Source organism: Chiloscyllium punctatum, chromosome 29 (genome assembly GCF_047496795.1).
Source record: "Chiloscyllium punctatum isolate Juve2018m chromosome 29, sChiPun1.3, whole genome shotgun sequence".
NCBI classification, from domain to species: domain Eukaryota; kingdom Metazoa; phylum Chordata; class Chondrichthyes; order Orectolobiformes; family Hemiscylliidae; genus Chiloscyllium; species Chiloscyllium punctatum.
The window spans coordinates 61,997,428-62,015,169 of NC_092767.1; the positions used below are offsets into that span (position 1 = coordinate 61,997,428).

General features: G+C 40.5%; 1 protein-coding gene across 2 annotated transcripts in view; it reads right to left on the reverse strand.

Annotated features, from left to right (window-relative positions):
* Positions 1-1,624: 1,624 nt before the first annotated feature.
* The window catches only part of LOC140454463 (regulator of microtubule dynamics protein 3-like), a 90,951-nt gene continuing 74,833 nt past the window's right edge, over positions 1,625-17,742 (reverse strand). For both annotated transcript variants that reach the window (XM_072549221.1, XM_072549220.1), the window contains 2 exons: positions 4,776-4,863; positions 1,625-2,249 (listed from right to left, as the gene is read on the reverse strand). In XM_072549221.1, the coding sequence (XP_072405322.1) occupies positions 2,214-2,249; positions 4,776-4,863 (124 nt within the window). In that variant the 3' untranslated portion in view covers positions 1,625-2,213. The remainder of the gene's footprint in view (positions 2,250-4,775; positions 4,864-17,742) is intronic.

The following is a 17,742-nucleotide window of genomic DNA, read 5'->3' on the forward strand; positions in this document are numbered from 1 at the left end:
AAGAATCAAGTAAAAGCAGCACTACCTCAACCGGCAGAAGGGAAGTTGCATGATCTAGAACCTGGAGACTGGATAGTGGTAGAAGACTTCAGGAGGAAAAGCTGGAAGGCGAAAATGTGGCTGGGACCGTTTCAAGTGCTCCTTACAACACAGGCAGCTGTTAAGATTGCTGAAAGAGCCACGTGGATACATGCCAGCCATTGCAAACATGTAGCTGGACCTGAGAAGACATCGGACGATACCGGAACCAAATAAATGCAAGTAGTGGCTAGATGCCTCATACAAATATGGGGCTGCCGTAGCTTGCCAAGAATATCACTAGTGTAATAAATCATATGAAGGCAGAAGTAAGACCGCCTCCCCCAGCAGATGACTTCTGGTTCCAGTGGCTTGCCTCCCTTTGGAAAGAATGGGGGTATTGGATCCTACACACTCTACTAGTTGTGGGGCTAGTCATACTGATAGTGCTTTGTATAGGACCCTGCTTGTATACCTGCCTACGGCGTTTGCTTGTGAGTACGGCGAGACACCAAATTGTAAAATGATCAGAGGCCCTACAGTAGGAAGACCCGATTGCATGCATCCCACCAAAAGTAATGTTGAAGTGTGTGATGTGTGAAAATGGACTATGTACAGGGCACACCAGAGCAAGTGATGATACCACTAGAAAGCTGTGTTACAGGTAAATGGTGTCTGAGGAAAGGCCTGGTGCTCCCTAAGCAATTTGATGTAAAGATATCTGGCTCTGTATATTTTTTGTCATTGTTGTCATGAAATGACAAAAAGGGGGGAAATATAATGGAAAGTTAACATTTATTGTGAAATCTATAAAAGCATAGGGGAACAAAGAAGTAAGGGTCTGACTGAAACAAGGGGTACTGCAAACAAACAGAAAAATGTAAAGGCAAACTGACCTAACTACAGGCTTACAACGCCAGTTAAACCGCCATATCAGCAGTCAAGAAATGAGAAAAATAACTCCATATACGGAAAGGAACTTGAATGTTCCAGGCCTCTAGTCATGCAGGTGCTGATGAGGGGAAGCGAGCTATAGTATAAAGGGAGAATGCGAAAGCTATCAAACGCCCCTTACATGAGGCGTATTGGGTCCCTTTGCAAAGGTCTGAAATAAACTTTATCTTTGCTCTTGCAAACATTTGAGTTGAGTCAATCTAATTTCCATGACATTGGATCACCAATAGTTGAAAAGTCAATTATATGACGACATCTAACTAACATATCCAACCTGAGATGGCACCCTATTAAGACACCCAATTATTGCAGATAGCAGTTATGAACCTCAAACTTATGTTTCAATGACATTACTGGCTCCTTTTCTTAAAAAGAAACTAGATCAAGGCTTTGTTTGTCATGAGACCCCTGTTAGAATCTCTATTCCACTCTTTACTGTGCAATGCACAATGATAGCACCAACCTCCATTTAAAAGCCTTGCTTATTTTCATTTGCACACTGGATTCTAACAATAGACATTTTCAACCAGTAAACAGCTCAATTTTAAACACGCAAACATACCTGCAATGTGGAAGATTTGTTTGCAATTATTATTGACCATGAACAAACTGTTTGGTCATCATCTCTGTAGTGGTAAAGCCCCACTGCTTGGCCAGAAGAAACTTTGAAATTAAAATTCACAGACCTCATGAATGCAAATGAAACCTTCAATTGATTCCTACTCATAGGATGCAACAAACAAATGCTTTCTTTTGATAGAACCTGTTTATTACATTTAAAGAATTCTTATCAAACTGAAATGTGAATTAAATGAAACACCAGCCATGTTTGACTATAAAAGAGCTACAATTCAAAGCCAAGTAAATTCTATTATGTTATCTGCTGTCCATAAGAAAAACTATTTGAATATTTCTTATTCATCTGCCCTTGCATAGTTAGGCCTAAAAAATGTTTCTTTCCTGACAAGAATATCCATGGCAAGTACTGCCTAGCATAGACTGAAGGAGCATGACCTACTCAGGAAAATGACAAGTTTCTATTCTTGTGGAGAGAAAGGGACATCACATTACCTTTTAAGAAATCTCATTATTTATACAGTGCTCAAGTACTGTTTGATTTTATTTTTAAAGCAAATTGTTAACCATTGCTGTGGGAGGATGACAAAGTCTATGGTACTGGTAGCTCATGATCACTTCAGCAATCAGTCCTCAGTTGGTTCTGTTGGTTTCTCAGACTTCTTTCAGTCTTGCAAATCATTATCCTCATCAGTTTTGTCCTAAAAGCAAAGATGACAACAATACAAATGAATTGACTGGTTTGTTAACTCAACTCTACTAAGCTGTACAACTGAGGCAAATGGAATCTCACAATTCTCAATTCTCCTGCTGAGTCCTGTTGAAAGTCTGGGAGTGTGGTTCATTGTATTGAGAGTTTGACACTACTTTCTTAAGAGCTTGCAGCACTTAAGCTGGTTGATGTGTTTCTTACAAATATGACTACACTTCAGGAGTTCCTATTGGTTGTAACATACTTTGGAATGTCTTGAGGCCATGAAATATGCTATTTTGTACCTTAAATACTTGACTGATCTTTAGTTGTCAAGGTAAGGATACTGACTTGATACCAAAGTAATGATAGAAACCTGAAGTTACGCCGTCAGTGTGTGCCAGCTGTGATTCAGTAGTTACTTCTCGGGTTAAATTCCTCTTAAACAGCACAACCTAAGGTGAAACTCCAGTGCCTTCCTTTCGGGGAGATGTCAAAGATTCCATGCCACCATTTGGAAAGCTGCAGGGGAGTTGTATCTAGTGTCCTGACCATCATTCACCCATCACTGAACATCACAAAAAACATTACCTGATCATTGTTTATAATGTCATACAGTATGGAAACAGACCCTTAGGCCCAACTTGTTCACACCAACCAGACATCGCTATCTGACCTCGTCCCATTTGGCCCCTATCCCTTTAAGCCCTTCTAATTCATATTCCTTCTAGTTTTGGACTCCCCCAACCCAGTAAAAAGACCTTGGCTATTCACCTTATCCATGTCCTTCAGAATTTAAAACCTTGATAAGGTCACCCCTCAGCCTCCCAAAGGTCCAGGGAAAAAAAGCACCAGCCTATTCTGCTTCTCCCTTTAACTCAAACCCGCCAGGTCTGGCAACATTCTTGTAAATCTTTTCTGTACCCTCTCAAGTTTAATAACATCTTTCCTATAATCTTGTTGAATAGCAGTAGAGGCTTAAGGGGCCAACTGGCCCATTCCTGCTCTTATTTCTTCAGTTATGCTGATCACATCACTGTTTGTGGGAATTTGTTGTATTGTTTGGCATATTTCTTACAGTACAATAATAACTAGACTTCAGAAGTAGTTAGTTGACAACATATACTTTGGAAGACCTTGTGGTCATGAAATAAAATCTACAAATACACGACTTTCCTATTTTCCTTTCGTTGTTCAGGGAAAGCAAATGATGTGAATCCATGTTCACTATTTGTTTAATATTTGTCTTATACTTTGCTAACAAGTACAAACTCAATGTAGTGCCAGATTCCTTGCACTGTTTCACTGACCTATATTTAGGCTTCATTATATCCAAGTGTCATAAAGCAAAATGTTGCAGATTCTGGAAATTGAATCAAAATAATGTGCTGTAAATACTCAGCAGGTCTGGCATCTGTGGAGAGGTAAACAGAGTTAATGCCTTAAGTCAAAAATGATTCAACGTTAATTATTCTCCTCTCCAGAAGCTATCAAATGTGAATATTTCCAGCACTTTGCTCTTATGCGGCAGCTTAGTTTTACATAACTGTAATGCACAGGGAGCTCCATGCCTGACTGTTAAAGATCGAAAGAAAGTCTACTTTGTACAGTTCCCATTAAGTATATATTAACATGGCACTGACAGTCTGTGCGTTGAGGATAAATAGGAATTCCAGGAGAACAGATTTCTTCCCCTCCCCATCTACAGAAAGTATTTCCAACCACCTTTCCCTGAAATTTCTCTGAACTGCATCCAAGGGATGAAAATGATAAATTAATTGAGAAATGAGCATAAAAAGACTAATGGTTCATGGGCAATCTGTCAAAACGATTGAACCAATCAATGGGCTCAAGCTTTTAAACTAAATGTAAATTCACAAAATATTACATTAGAATAGAAAGAATTTGGAGACTTTTTGTCAGTACATATAGGGGATCCAGTCTTGACTGGTCCAATTAATTATATAGGATCCTTATAATCAAAGATAAGAATTAGCAAGTGGAAGGGAGCAGTTGGAAGCTGTGATTAGCTTAAGGATTAAAAATAAAGCTTTGGGTGACCATAGGAGGAACTGGTTTAATGGGTGCTTCTTTGTTCAGAGTCAGCCTCGCCTTTCCCCATTTTACCTGCTGAGATTTGGGCTGTGATTCATTGAGTAACATCTAATGAAATGAATCTTCATAAATTAACGATAAGTGAGTTCTGCTTTCACGTAATCACCACTGATCCATTATAATGTGCAAAATAACAAATCAGACATTTATTAACTCTGCTGCATGTATAAATGTACTAATACTGGCTCAATTGTACTGGACTAAGGCATTTTTGGAATTATCATGAAACATGGTCAGTTGCAGCCTACAATCACTAGTACTTTCAGTGCTTGAAGTTTGTATTTCTATAGTTTGTCAAATCTCAAAAACAGCCCCACACCATATTAACCCATATGAAGTGGTGGTTTTGATCAATTTACTTAGGAAAATAGTCTTCTCATTTCACATCACCAAACAAACAGTTTTAAAAGATAATTCTCACCTGTTGTTCATATTCACTCTCCGTCTCTGCTGTTTGAGCCACATCAGAGGTGCTGAGGTTGCATTCATCTGAGAATGTCACATGATAACTGAAAACAAGGAAGATCATAATATGTAGGAGCAGGTTAAGGCCACTTGACCCATTGAGTCTGCTTCACCATTCAATTGTGGCTGATGAATTTCTCAACCCCAGCTTCCTACTGTCTCCCCATAACACCATCTCCCTTTACTAATGAATAACCTATCTACAGTAAATCCTGAATCTACAAAATCAGGAATCATGAAATCGCCTAACCGTGCTAAAAACTATGTAACAACAAAAATCAATATCCATGATTTTTAACCTAATTTTAAATGAGTTCTGCATGGTGAATTTCATCATTCACTGGGGCTCTCAGGAACAGAACCACCACAAATATGAAGGAATACCTCTGTCTTAAATATACTCAATGACTTGTATTGCACAACCTTCTGCAGAAACAAGTTTCACACATTCACTGCTCTCTGACTGAAGAAATTCCTCCTCATCTCGGTTCTAAATGGTCATCCCCTCACTGAAGTTGTGGCCTCTCTCTGACCAGTGGAAATACCTTCTCCGTTTTCATTTTATCCTGACCTCTGTAAGTTTCAATGAGATCCCCATTCATCCTTTGAAACTCCATTGAGTACAGACCCAGAGTCTTCAACCACTCCTCATATGACAAGACCTTCATTTCTCTTCATGCTTGTAAACCTCTTCTAGACCACCTCCAACTTTAGCATGTCATTTCTTCAAGGGGGGCACAAAACCGTTCACAATATTCCAAATACGGTGTGACCAGAGCCTTATAAAGCCTCAACAGTACATCTCTACTGTTGTATTCTAACCCTCTTAAATGAATGCTAACATTGCATTTGCTTGTCCAACTGCCAAGTGAACCTGCATGTTAACCATGAGAATCCTGAACGAGGATTCCCAATCACTTCATGCTTCAAATTTCTGAAGTCTTTCTCCGTTTAGAAAATAATCCACGCCTCTTCTTCCTACTAAAGTGGATAACCTCACACTTTCTTACATTGTATTCCATCTGCCACTTCTTTGCCTACTTTCCTTGTCTGTCCAAGTTCTTCAACAGCCTCCCTGTTTCCTCAACACTACCTGCCCCTCCATCCAGCTTTGTGACATTTGTGGTTATTATACATCACAGTTAGCTATTTGAGAACCATATGAACATAAATTCCAAAATCTTGTATTTCTGGGCTGACACAATTAAATGACCATGGAGGTAAGGAAGCCTGTCATCCAAATTGTTTTAACCAACATGTAACACCAATATCACCACACTAAAGGTGACTAGAGTTGGCAATAAAATCCAAGGACAAACTAATTTTAAAACTTAACATGTTGGATTTCTCCTCTCTGCTAAGGTATAGGCCATACTAGGATCCAATTCCATGGATAACACTTTATTTTGGCACCTTTCAAATGATAATTCTTCATGTGTGAGGGAGGAAGATGAACATCATAACTGGTGCTGATCCTGACATTAACCAAATTATCATGCTCCATGTTCTCGTGGAAGTAGGTGGTTTGATCACAGTCAAATGATTTTTTTTTCTCCAAAGCTCAGGGTCAATACATGTTGTTAAACAGAGTGCAGCCTATCAGCCATCCTTCTGCACATGGGCCACTCAACATGATGAATTTATGATGGATTTACAAAGATTGGACAATGACTAAAGCATGCTGGGAAACTAAGGCAAGCCTTGACCAAAGTGATTGTGCTAATAAACATGCAACACAATCCAAATAGGCTACGGCCACCAATAGACAGTTTGCAACAACTTGGTAGCTGACAACCTTTGCAATACACATCCAAATTTGGATTTGAATGGAGTCAATGGAATATCATCGAAAACATCAAGGCATGTACCAGACATGGGGGTGTCTTGTACCCTTATTTGGAGGAGGCTACGTGCGCTCAAAACTTTCAGGAATGGATGCTTAAGGACCACTTTGCCATCAACATGCCGATGTCTGGTTGGGTCCAATCAATCAGGGTGATTGAGCCTGATTGATTCATTGGTGAATGATGAAGACCCTCCCAAAAGGGCAGGAAGACTTTCAAGTATAAGAATCACCGCAACACCACGCTCAGCTCAGTAACTTGAGACCAACCGCCAAGAAGGGAGGGGAAGTTGCATTTTTGATTAAGGTAAGTATCACAACAGTAATCAGAGATGAAACAACCAAAGAATCTTCCAGTGGGGGAAGCTAAGAAATAAGAAAGGGATGGTGACATTATAGTTGTACTATAAGCCCCCAAATAGTCAACGGGAATTACAGGAACAAAAATGCAGGGAGACTAGGGAAACTTGCAGGAGCAATGGGGGTTCTCATAGTAGGAGATTTTAATTTACCTAACATAGACTGGGACTGTCACAGCGATAAGGGCTTAGATGGGGTGGAATTTATTAAGTGCATTCAGGAAAGTTTCCTCGAGCAGTATATAAAGGGTCCTATTCGGGAAGGGCCAAAACTCAACCTACTATTGGGAAACAGGGCAGACAGGTGACGGAGGTGACAGTGGGGGAGCACTTTGGGACCAGTGACCATTGTTCTATTAATTTTTAAATAGTTATGGAGAGGGACAAAACTAGTCGACAGGTTCAAGTTCTAAATTGGGGCAAGGCAAGTTTTGATGGAAGTTGACAGGGATTGATTGGAGTGGTTTGTTTTCAGGCAAGTTGCAAGCTAGAGTTCAAGGTCTATATGTTCCTGTGAGGATGAAAGGCAAGATTGATAGGAATAGGAAACCCTGGATGACAAGAGGCTTTGACCAGAAAAAAAGGAGGTATGTCTCAGGTAACAGGTAGCTGGGATCAAGGGAATCCCTGGAAGTACATAGGGAATACAGGAGTATACTGAAGAAGGAAATCAGGAGTGTGAAAGGGGAATGCAAGATAGCATTGGCTGAGAAGATCAGGATGAATCCAAAGAGTTTAAGTCTATTAAAGTACAAAGAATAACTAGAGAGAGAATACTACCCCTCAAGGACCAAAGTGGACATGTATGTGTAGAACCATAGGAGCTGGGCGAGGTCCTCAAATGAATATTTCTCTTTTGTGTTTACTGTGGAGAATGAAGACAGGGAACTTGAGGAAATCAGTGGCTATATCTTGGGGCCCAGTCCATATCACAGTAGAGTTGGTGTTGGATGTATTAGAATGTATGAAGGTGAATAAATCTCCTGGTCCTGACCAGATATATCCAAGAACACTGCAAGAGGCTAGAGAAGAAATTGTGTGGGCCCTGGCTAATATTTTTGCATCATTGTTAGGCACAGATGAGGTCCCAGAAGACTGAAGGGTAGAGAATGTTATGCCCTTTTTCAGGAATGGCTGCAAAGACAAACCTGGGAACAAAACAGCTGTAAGCCTAACATCTGTGGTAGGTAACATACTTGAGAAGATTCTGAGAGATGATATACATGCATTTGGAAAGACAGAGTTTGATTAGGAATAGTCACCATGGCTTTGTGCATGGGAAATCTTTCCTCTCAAATTTGTTGAGTTCTTTGAATGAAGTGACCAGGAAGGTTGACAAGGGCAGGGTATTAGATGCAGTCTATATAGATTTCAGTAAGGCCTCTGATAAGGTTTCACATGGTGTGCTGCTCTGAAAGGTTAGATCGTATGGAATCCAGGGGAGCTGGCATATTGGATACACGTTTGGTTTGATGGTAGGAAGCAGAGTGTAATAGTGGAAGGATGCTTGTTGGACTGAGGCTTGTGACTACTGGAGTGCCTCAGGGGTCAGTGCTGGGCCCATTAATGCTTGTTATCTATATCAATGATTAGGGTGAGAATGTACAAGGCATGATTAGTAAGTTTGCTGATGACACTAAAATAGGAGGTATCGTGGACAGTGAGGAAGGTTGTCAGAAATTGCAGCAGGAGCTTGATCAGCTGGGGAAGTTACCCGAGAAATGGCAAATGGAGTTTAATATAGAGAGGTATTGGGTTGCGTTTTGGGAAGTCAAATCAAGGTAGGACTTTCATGGTGATTGGTAGGGCCCTATGGAGTGTAGTGGAACAGAGGGATCTTGGGAGTTCAGGTGCACAATTCTCTGAAAATTGAGACATAGGGCTGTGAAGAAGGCTTTTGGCACACTGGCCTTCATCAGTCAGGGCATTGAGTTTAGAAGTTAGGAAGTTATGTTGCAGTTGTACAGAACATTGGTGAGCCTGCACTTGGAATATTGTGTTCAGTTTTGGTCACATTGCTATAGGAAGGACGTTATTAAACTGGAAAGAGTGCAGAACAAAATTTTCAAGGATGGTGCCAAGACTCAGGGGTCTGAGTTACAGGGAGAGTTTGAACAAATAAAGACTTTTTACTTTACAGCGTAGGAGACTGAGGGGGGATCTTATCAAGGTGTATAAGATCACAAGAGGCATAGATAGGGTGAATGCACTCAGTCTTTTAACCAGGCTGGGGAATTGAGGACTCAAGGGCATCAGTTTAAGGTTAGAGGGGAAAGAATAAAAGGGAACCTGAGGGGCGACTTTTTTTACAAAGGTTGGTACACATATGGAATGAGCTGCAGCAGAAATGGTTGAAGCAGGTACATTAACAACATTTAAAAGGCATGTGGACAAATACATGAATAGGAAAGGTTTGGAAGGGTGTGGGCCAAGTGCAGAGAAATGGGGTTAGCATTGAGGGACATTTTGGTCGGCATGGACCAATCTGGGCTCAAGGGCCTGTCTCCGTGGTATAGGACTTTGTTTGTAGAGGAGGGTTGTTTGTCAGACTGGAGGCCTGTGACCAGTTGAGTGCCACAAGGATTGGTGCTGGGTCCTCTACTTTTTGTCATTGACATAAATGATTTGGATGTGAACATAAAAGGTACAGTTAGTAAGTTTGCAGATGACACCAAAATTGGAGGTGTAGTGGACAGCAAAGTGGATTACCTCAGATTACAACAAGGTCTGGACCAGATGGGCCAATGGGCTGAGAAATGGCAGATGGAGTTTAATTCAGATAAATGCGAGGTACTGCATTTTGGGAAAGCAAATCTTAGCAGGACATATGCACTTAATGGTAAGGTCCTAGTGAGTGTTGCTGAACAAAGAGATCTTGGAGTGCACGTTCATAGCTCCTTGAAAGTGGAATCACAGGTAGATAGGATAGTGAAGAAGACGTTTGGTATGCTTTCCTTTATTGGTCAGAGTATTGAGTACAGGAGTTGGGAGGTCATGTTGCAGATGTACAGGACATTGGTTAGGCCACCATTGGAATATTGCATGCAATTCTGGTCTCCTTCCTATCAGAAAGATGTTGTGCAATTTGAAAGGGTTCTGAAAAGATTTACAAGGATATTGCCAGGGTTGGAGGATCTGAGCTACAAGGAGAGGCTGAACAGGCTGGGGCTGTTTTCCCTGGAGCGTTGGAGGCTGAGGGGTGACCTTATAGAGGTTTACAAAATTATGAGGGGCATGGATAGAATAAATAGACCAAGTCTTTTCCCTGGGGTCAGGGAGTCCAGAACTAGAGGGCATAGGTTTAGGGTGAGAGGGGAAAGATATAAAAGAGATCTAAGGGGCAACTTTTTCACGCAGAGGGTGGTACGTGTATGGAATGAGCTGCCAGAGGATGTAGTGGAGGCTGGTACAATTGCAACGTTTAAGAGGCATTTGGATGGGTATATGAATAGGAAGGGTTTGGAGGGATATGGGCCGGGTGCTGGTAGGTGGGACTAGATTGGGTTGGGATATCTGGACGGGTTAGACCAAAGAGTCTGTTTCCATGCTGTACATCTCTATGACTCTAAGAGAAGGTACCCCTGAGATACCGGGAGAAGAAGACCAGACAACATCACCACATGAAGCATGGCCAAGTTCTGGTGTGGTGGTACATAATCATCTAGAGTTACGTTAAAGCACAAGGTAGATTTATAGGGTAAATTGTTAGTTTACAATGTATTTTGTTGTTATTGTATTAACTATGTTAAATAAATATTGTTTATTATTATTAGGAGTGGACTCGCAGTTCTTTTGCTAGATGTAAGAGTTAAAACACACTGGCAGGCGGAACAGGTGCCAAGCTCAATTGGGATCATGTACACCTCATATGTAGCTGCACAGGCATCTTGTGGGAGCAGTGGCTGAAAACACCTTTCCTCCTAGATATTTTGTTGCTGGAGAAGATAAGGAACAAGGACTGGCAGAGTAGAGAAGTTAGAGGAGGAATAGGACTTTAGAGGAGCATGTCTAAAGAGCTGGGGTTGGGGGGCAGTGAAAGAGGTGATTGGTGCAATATAATCAGAAGGATGAGGAGAGAAAATTAAACCAAATGGTATAATTTTAAAAGGACAGTACATGAACAGAAATACCTGTAGTTGTAAAACAAAAGTCAGTGGACACGACTTGTTTAGACAAGTAGAGATAGCTGTTAAAAGTCTTATAAGATTCTTGGCTTTAGTATAGACCTACTAACCTTTATCGACACCAGTGAGGCTTCAACTAGAGTCAGTTCTGCCAACACACTTTAAGAAGGATGTCAAAGCCTTAACGAAAATTGAGAAAACCTACTAGAACAGCATCAAAGATGAAAGACTTCAGTTAATTGGGGAGACTTGTTATGGACCATATCAGACCTCATCAAAACATTTCAAGAAAGTAGCCCAGACCCTAAGTTTGCTCGATGTTTTAAGCAGGTGTAACATGGATATTCCAGGAGAGATGCAACATAACAGAATTTACAAGATTACCGAATGAAACACAAACAACAAAGAACAAAATACAGAATAATGTAACCTGTCCAAAAACTCATCTTAATGATGCTGTCCCAATACTTGCAACAATCTCCAAAAACACACCTTGGCACAAAAGATAAAATCAAACACAGGGTCTTACAAGGGAGAGAGAGATGGCAGCACCCTCTTCCATGTAGCTGTTTCTGAGCCTGACTGCTTTCAGTGAATAGCCAGATTGCCAAAACCAAGTCAAACCAGAGAAAAGCTGAGCTCGGAGAACTGGCTACTCCCCTTTCATTATACAAGTGTTCTTTTTAAACTCTTTCTTCATGGGGCAGTATCTGTTAGCTATAATCAAATTGGCCCTAAAACCCATCGAAGCCCAGAGTTTTTGGAACCTGTAATTTTATGACTTCCCGAGAAAAAACAAGGACAATATAACCTTGTTAAAGGAGCAGCAGCATTATCACACCTCCCCTCTTTAAAAACCCCATCAATATCCAAAGATGGCTTCATTTTAAAACTCCTTGATCTTAAACTGTTAGTACTCTATAACACACAGATACATTACATTGACAATCATCATGCTAACATGCACTACTACATTTCGATTCAGTCCGTTTCACTCCTGCCACCGAATGCCTCTGTTTCTTATGCAAGTCTCAACAATGCGTCGGCAATCGCGTTTTCTCATCCTGCCACACGCTCAACTTTCAAAATTGAATGGCTGTAACAAGAAGCTCCATCGAAACAGTCTGGCATTTTTGTCCTTAACTTTCTCCACAAACCTCCATGAGTTGTGATAAGTGTACATGATTACAGATACATTACTGGTAACATAAACATTGAAATGTTGTAATGCCAACACCAAGCTCAAAGTCTTCTTATCAATTGTTAAATATTTATGCTGAAGAATGTTAAATTTCCTGGAGAAATATCTGAGAAGTCTTTCTATCTTCTCGTCATCTTCCTGCAAGAGCACAACACCAAGACCAATGTCACTTGCATCAATTGCCACTGAATGGCTTTGCATAATTAGGTATGGCTAATACTGGGGCAGTGGTTAACACTGCTTTCAGGCTGTCAACTGTCTTCTGATAGTTCACTGTCCACTGAAACTTCTTCAGGATTGGTTACACCCTAAACATCAACTTCTCCACCACCTGATGCTGCCTGGCTTGCTGTGTTCTTCCAGCCTCCTGCCTGTCCATTTTGGATTTCAGTATCTGCAGTTTTTTGTCTCTGATCACTGAAACTTCTTGCCTTTCTTTTGCAATTCAGTGTGTGGAGCAGCCACACTGCGAAAATTTGGTATGAATTTTCAGTAAAAGCTATATGGAAAACTCCCCGAATACCTTTGTCCTTGCATTCCATGGGGCCATTTGTCCATGTCCAATAACATGGCCCAGGAAGGTGACTTTGGCTTTGGCAAATTCACTTTTGTCCAGGTTTATCACCAAGCGTGCCTTCCGAAGTCAATTGAACAATTCAGATAAATGTTGCAAATGTTCTTTTCATGTATGACTAAAAATCACCAGGTCATCAATATATACAACACAATTGGGTAATCTAGCAATGACCTTATTAGTTAGTGTCTGAAATGTGGCTGGCATATTCTTCATACCAAATGGCTTGACTTTAAACTTATACAGTCCATCCAATGTTACGAAAGCTGAAATTGCCTTCGCTCTTTCTGATAAAGGTACTTGCCAGTATCCTTTGAGCAAGTCCAACTTAGAAATAGAAGTTGCTTGTCCCACCTTTTCTATACAGTCTTCCAAAAGCGGAAGTGGATATGTATCATTCTTTGTTAACTGCATTGACTTTACGCTAGTCCACACATAACCATTGGGTACCATCTAGCTTTGACACCATTACAATGGGTGAGCTCCAGTCACTGTAACTCACTTCAATTATGTCATCTTGGAGCATGCATTCAATCTCCTTTCAAACCTGTGCCAACTTTAGAATGTTATGTCTATATGGATGTCGCTTAATCATAACAGTATCTCCTATATCTACATCATGCAGAATTAGGTTAGAAATAAGTAAACTTATTTCTATCTATCTCCCCATGTCATAGTAATAACTCTTTCAGGTCATTTTGATTTTCCTCTGGAAGATAACTCAATAATTTATAGCAATATTTCAGAACTTCCTCATTGTCCAATTTAGTTTGAGGAATGTCCAATTCAGAATCTACTGAACTTGGTTCTTCCCCCTGTATTGTAACCAATAACACATTCTCCTTTGGCTTTCCTTCCCTGTCAACATACCTTTTGAGCACATTCACATCACAGTCTGAGTTTTTTTTTCTGTTTGGAGTCTTCATCAAATAGCTCACCTCATCAATTTCCTTTCGAATTAATAAGGTCCACTAAACCTTCCTTTTAAAGGTTCACCTGTCACTGGAAGTAACACTAACACCTTATCCCAATAGCAAAATTGTGAGTTTTTGATTTATCTGTTTCTTATTTCATTACATGCTGTGATACTTTTAAATGCTAACTCCCCACTCTAATTAATTGTTCCCAGAAATTTGACACATAGTCCAAATATGTGGTCTCTGAATTACCAACTTCTCCTTAATTGATTTTAGCAGTCCTCTCACTTCATGCCCAAAAACGAATTCAAATGGACAGAATTTGGTTGATTCATTTGGTGCATCTCTGATTGCAAATGGCACAAACAGAATTCCCTTATCCCAATCATCTTGACTATAAGCCTTTAACATGATCTTTAATGTCTGATGCCACCTTTCTAGCACTCCCTGTGATTCTGGATGGTATGCGGTAGGTTTGAATTGTTTTATTCCTAAGCTGTCCATAATTTACTTGAATAAGTTCAATGTGAAGCTTAACCCTTGATCTGATTGTATCTCTGTGGGTAGTCCGTATCTAGTGAAAAATTTGAGTAACTCCTTTACAATCCTTTTAGCTGTGGTGGTGTATAATGGAAGAGCCACTGGAATCTAGTGGACACATCCATTATTATTAACAAATACTGATTCCTACTTTTTGTTTGAGGTAGGGGTCTTGTGCAATCAATTAAGACTCTTGTAAAAGGTTCCTCAAAAGCAGGAATAGTTATTAAAGGTGCAGGTTTTATTACTGTCTGTGGTTTTCCAATTACCTGACATGGAGAACGTGAGGACTGCAGATGCTAGAGATCAGAGTTGAAAAGTGTGGTGCTGGAAAAGCACACTACGTCAGGCAGCATCTGAGCAGCAAGAGAATCGATGTTTGGGCATAGCCCTTAACATGATGCGGCCTGACCCACTATGCTTTTCCAGTGCCATATTTTTCAACAATTACCTGACATGTATGATATGTGTGGCAAAAGTCATCGTTGTGCAGCCAAGCCCAGTAAAAATGTTTTTGTATTTTAGCTTGAGTTTCTCTTACTCCTAAATTACTCCCTAGTGGTAGCTCATGCAGCACTCGTAACATCTCCATTCTTGCCAGGATTGGAAGATTTGAGCTATAGGGAAAGGTTGAATAGGCTGCAGCTGTTTTCCCTGGAGCATCGGAGGCTGAGGGGTGACCTGAAAGAAGTTTATAAAATCATGAGGGGTACGGATAGGATAAATAGACAAGGTCCTGTCCCTAGGGTGGGGGAGTCCAGAACTAGAGGGCATAGGTTTAGGGTGAGAGGGGAAAGATATAAAAGAGACCTAAGGGGCAACTTTTTCACGCAGAGGGTGGTACGTGTATGGAATGAGCTGCCAGAGGTAGTGGTGGAGGCAAGTACAATTTCAACATTTAAAAGGCATCTGGATTGGTTATGAATAGGAAGGGTTTGGAGGGATATATGCCAGGTGCTACCTAGTGGGACTAGATTAGGTTGGGATAACTGGTCGGCATGGACAAGATGGACGGAAGGGTCTGTTTCCATGTTGTACATCTCTATGACTTTATAACCCACTGGCAATACAACTTGATGAAATTCTGCCCATTTTTCATCTGCCTGAAGATGTGATGGTCTCCATTTCCTCAATAAGTCATAATTTTTAAGATAATAACATTCAGGGATACATTCGGATTCTTTTTCTGTGTATGTTTTTTGATACGCTTGCTTTAAATTTTCATCTTTCTGCAGTAACTCAGTTAATTTATCTGAGCTAAAGATGTCTGCTTGTCATCTATCTGTTTTTAGTTGACTATCTAATCAAACAGGGTCTCTACTAGTTCTACTTCAACTTTCTTATCTGTACCCTTTGATCTCTCTTGTTTCAACTGGTGACCATGTGACCTCATTACTACATAGTCAGGAAAAATTCCAGGATATATATCCTGCAAAAGTTTAGTTGCCTGAGTTTCCACTGGCTTTTTAACCACAGTGTGCAGCACTCCTACCTGTGAACCAGCTAGATCATTAGCAAGGACAAATTGTATTCCTGGAGCAGAGAGTTTGTTCATGACTCCTCCATTCTTCACTGGACACTCTAGCCTCACTTTACATAATTCAGTGCTTCTTGTCTCACCATGAATTCCCGTAACTAGTAAATTTTCTGGCAGCAGTCCTTCAGAGATACATATCTCCTCATCTTTCAACATCACAGAATGAGAGGACCCCATATTTCTTAATATTGTAACCTCTTTACCTGTTGCTCCTGGCCAATTTGAGTAAACCTTATCTTCACAGATATATGGTTAAAGAAGACCTGGCACTTCCTACTTAACCAATCTCCAACTAGCTTGTACATTCTGGTGCAGCTTTCTAGTCTCCACTGTGCTTCCATTGCCATTCCAACAAAATTCACTGCCTTATCCTGTTTTCCTACATCTGACCTCCCAGTGTTTTTCATAATCCACCAACACCAATTTCATGTGGCTTACTTTATTGCAGTGAAAACACCAACGCTTTTTAATTTCTCTTACCCCTTCAAGGGATTCCTTTTTACCCTGTGGTAAGTTATCCTTGTGATCTTCACCAAGATCCACCTTTCCCTTTCCAGGCAAGGATTTCTCTTTTCCCCAATTTCTATCCTTCACACTTGAAATTGATTTTGGAAGCCAAATTTTGATTTAAGGACCAACTCATAATCATCAGCTACTTCAGCTGCTAATCTTGCCATTTTAATTCTCTGCTCTTCCATGAGTTCTCACTACTTCAGAGTGTGAATTTTTGAATCCCTGTCTAAATGCCAATTTCTGAAATTCAGCCTGCCTCTCTTTGTTCCTTTCCTCTCTCTTTTTCTCTTTGTTTTCTAAAGCGATTCATTCTTTTTCTCTTTCCTCTGCTTTTAATTGTACTTCAGACTGTTTCATTTCTGTCACCCTTTCCTTGTCTTTTGCCTCTAACTCAAGCTGTTTCATTTTCAATTGAGCTTTGACCATCTCTAAAGATTCTGATGGTGTTTCCAACAAATTTAAATGCTGAGCTATTGCTGTAATTGTCTCTCATTTCCTCATGGAAGAAGGCAGCTCCAACTCCAGCTTGTCTGCTAATTCCAGCAGCTTGGCCTTAAGCACCTTTTGCATAACCCCCAAAGTCACTTATTCCACCCCGAGAATACACTTGGTAACTAAAAGTGCTATCCTGAGCACAGTTTAAACCAACCAGATTCAACACCCGGAACAAAAGACACTAACACCATTCACTCACTGCTTTCGAGTCCAGCAACCCTAATCCCAATTTGGAATTATAGAACAAATCCTGCAAAGAGTCCCAATCTGTTAAGGACCCATGAAAACATTTCAAGAAAGTAGCCCAGACCCTAACTTTGCTAGTTATTTTAAGCAGGTATAACACAGATATTCTGGGAGAGATGCACCTGGTTAAACTATTTAGCTTTAAATATAACAGAATTTATTTACAAGATTATCGAATGAAACACAAACAAAAGAGAACAAAATACAGAATAACTTAATCTATCCAATAGATTATATCAGCTTAATGATACATTTCCCAACATTTGCAACAATCCCTATAAACACCCTTTGGCACAAAAGGTAAAATCAAACACAGGGTCTTACAGGAGGGAGAGAGAGAGAGAGAAAGAGAGAGAAAGAGAGGGAGACAGATGACAGCATGGAACACCCTCATACATGTAGCTGTTTCTTGGCTCAGAAGTCTCAAACTGCCCGAACGGTTTCAGTGAATAGCCATACTGCCAAAAGCCGAGCTGGGAGAACTTGCCACTCCCCTGTCATTGTACAAGAGCACCCGAGGAAACTGACACAGATACAGGGAAAATGTGCAAATTCTATGCAGGCAGTCGCCCGA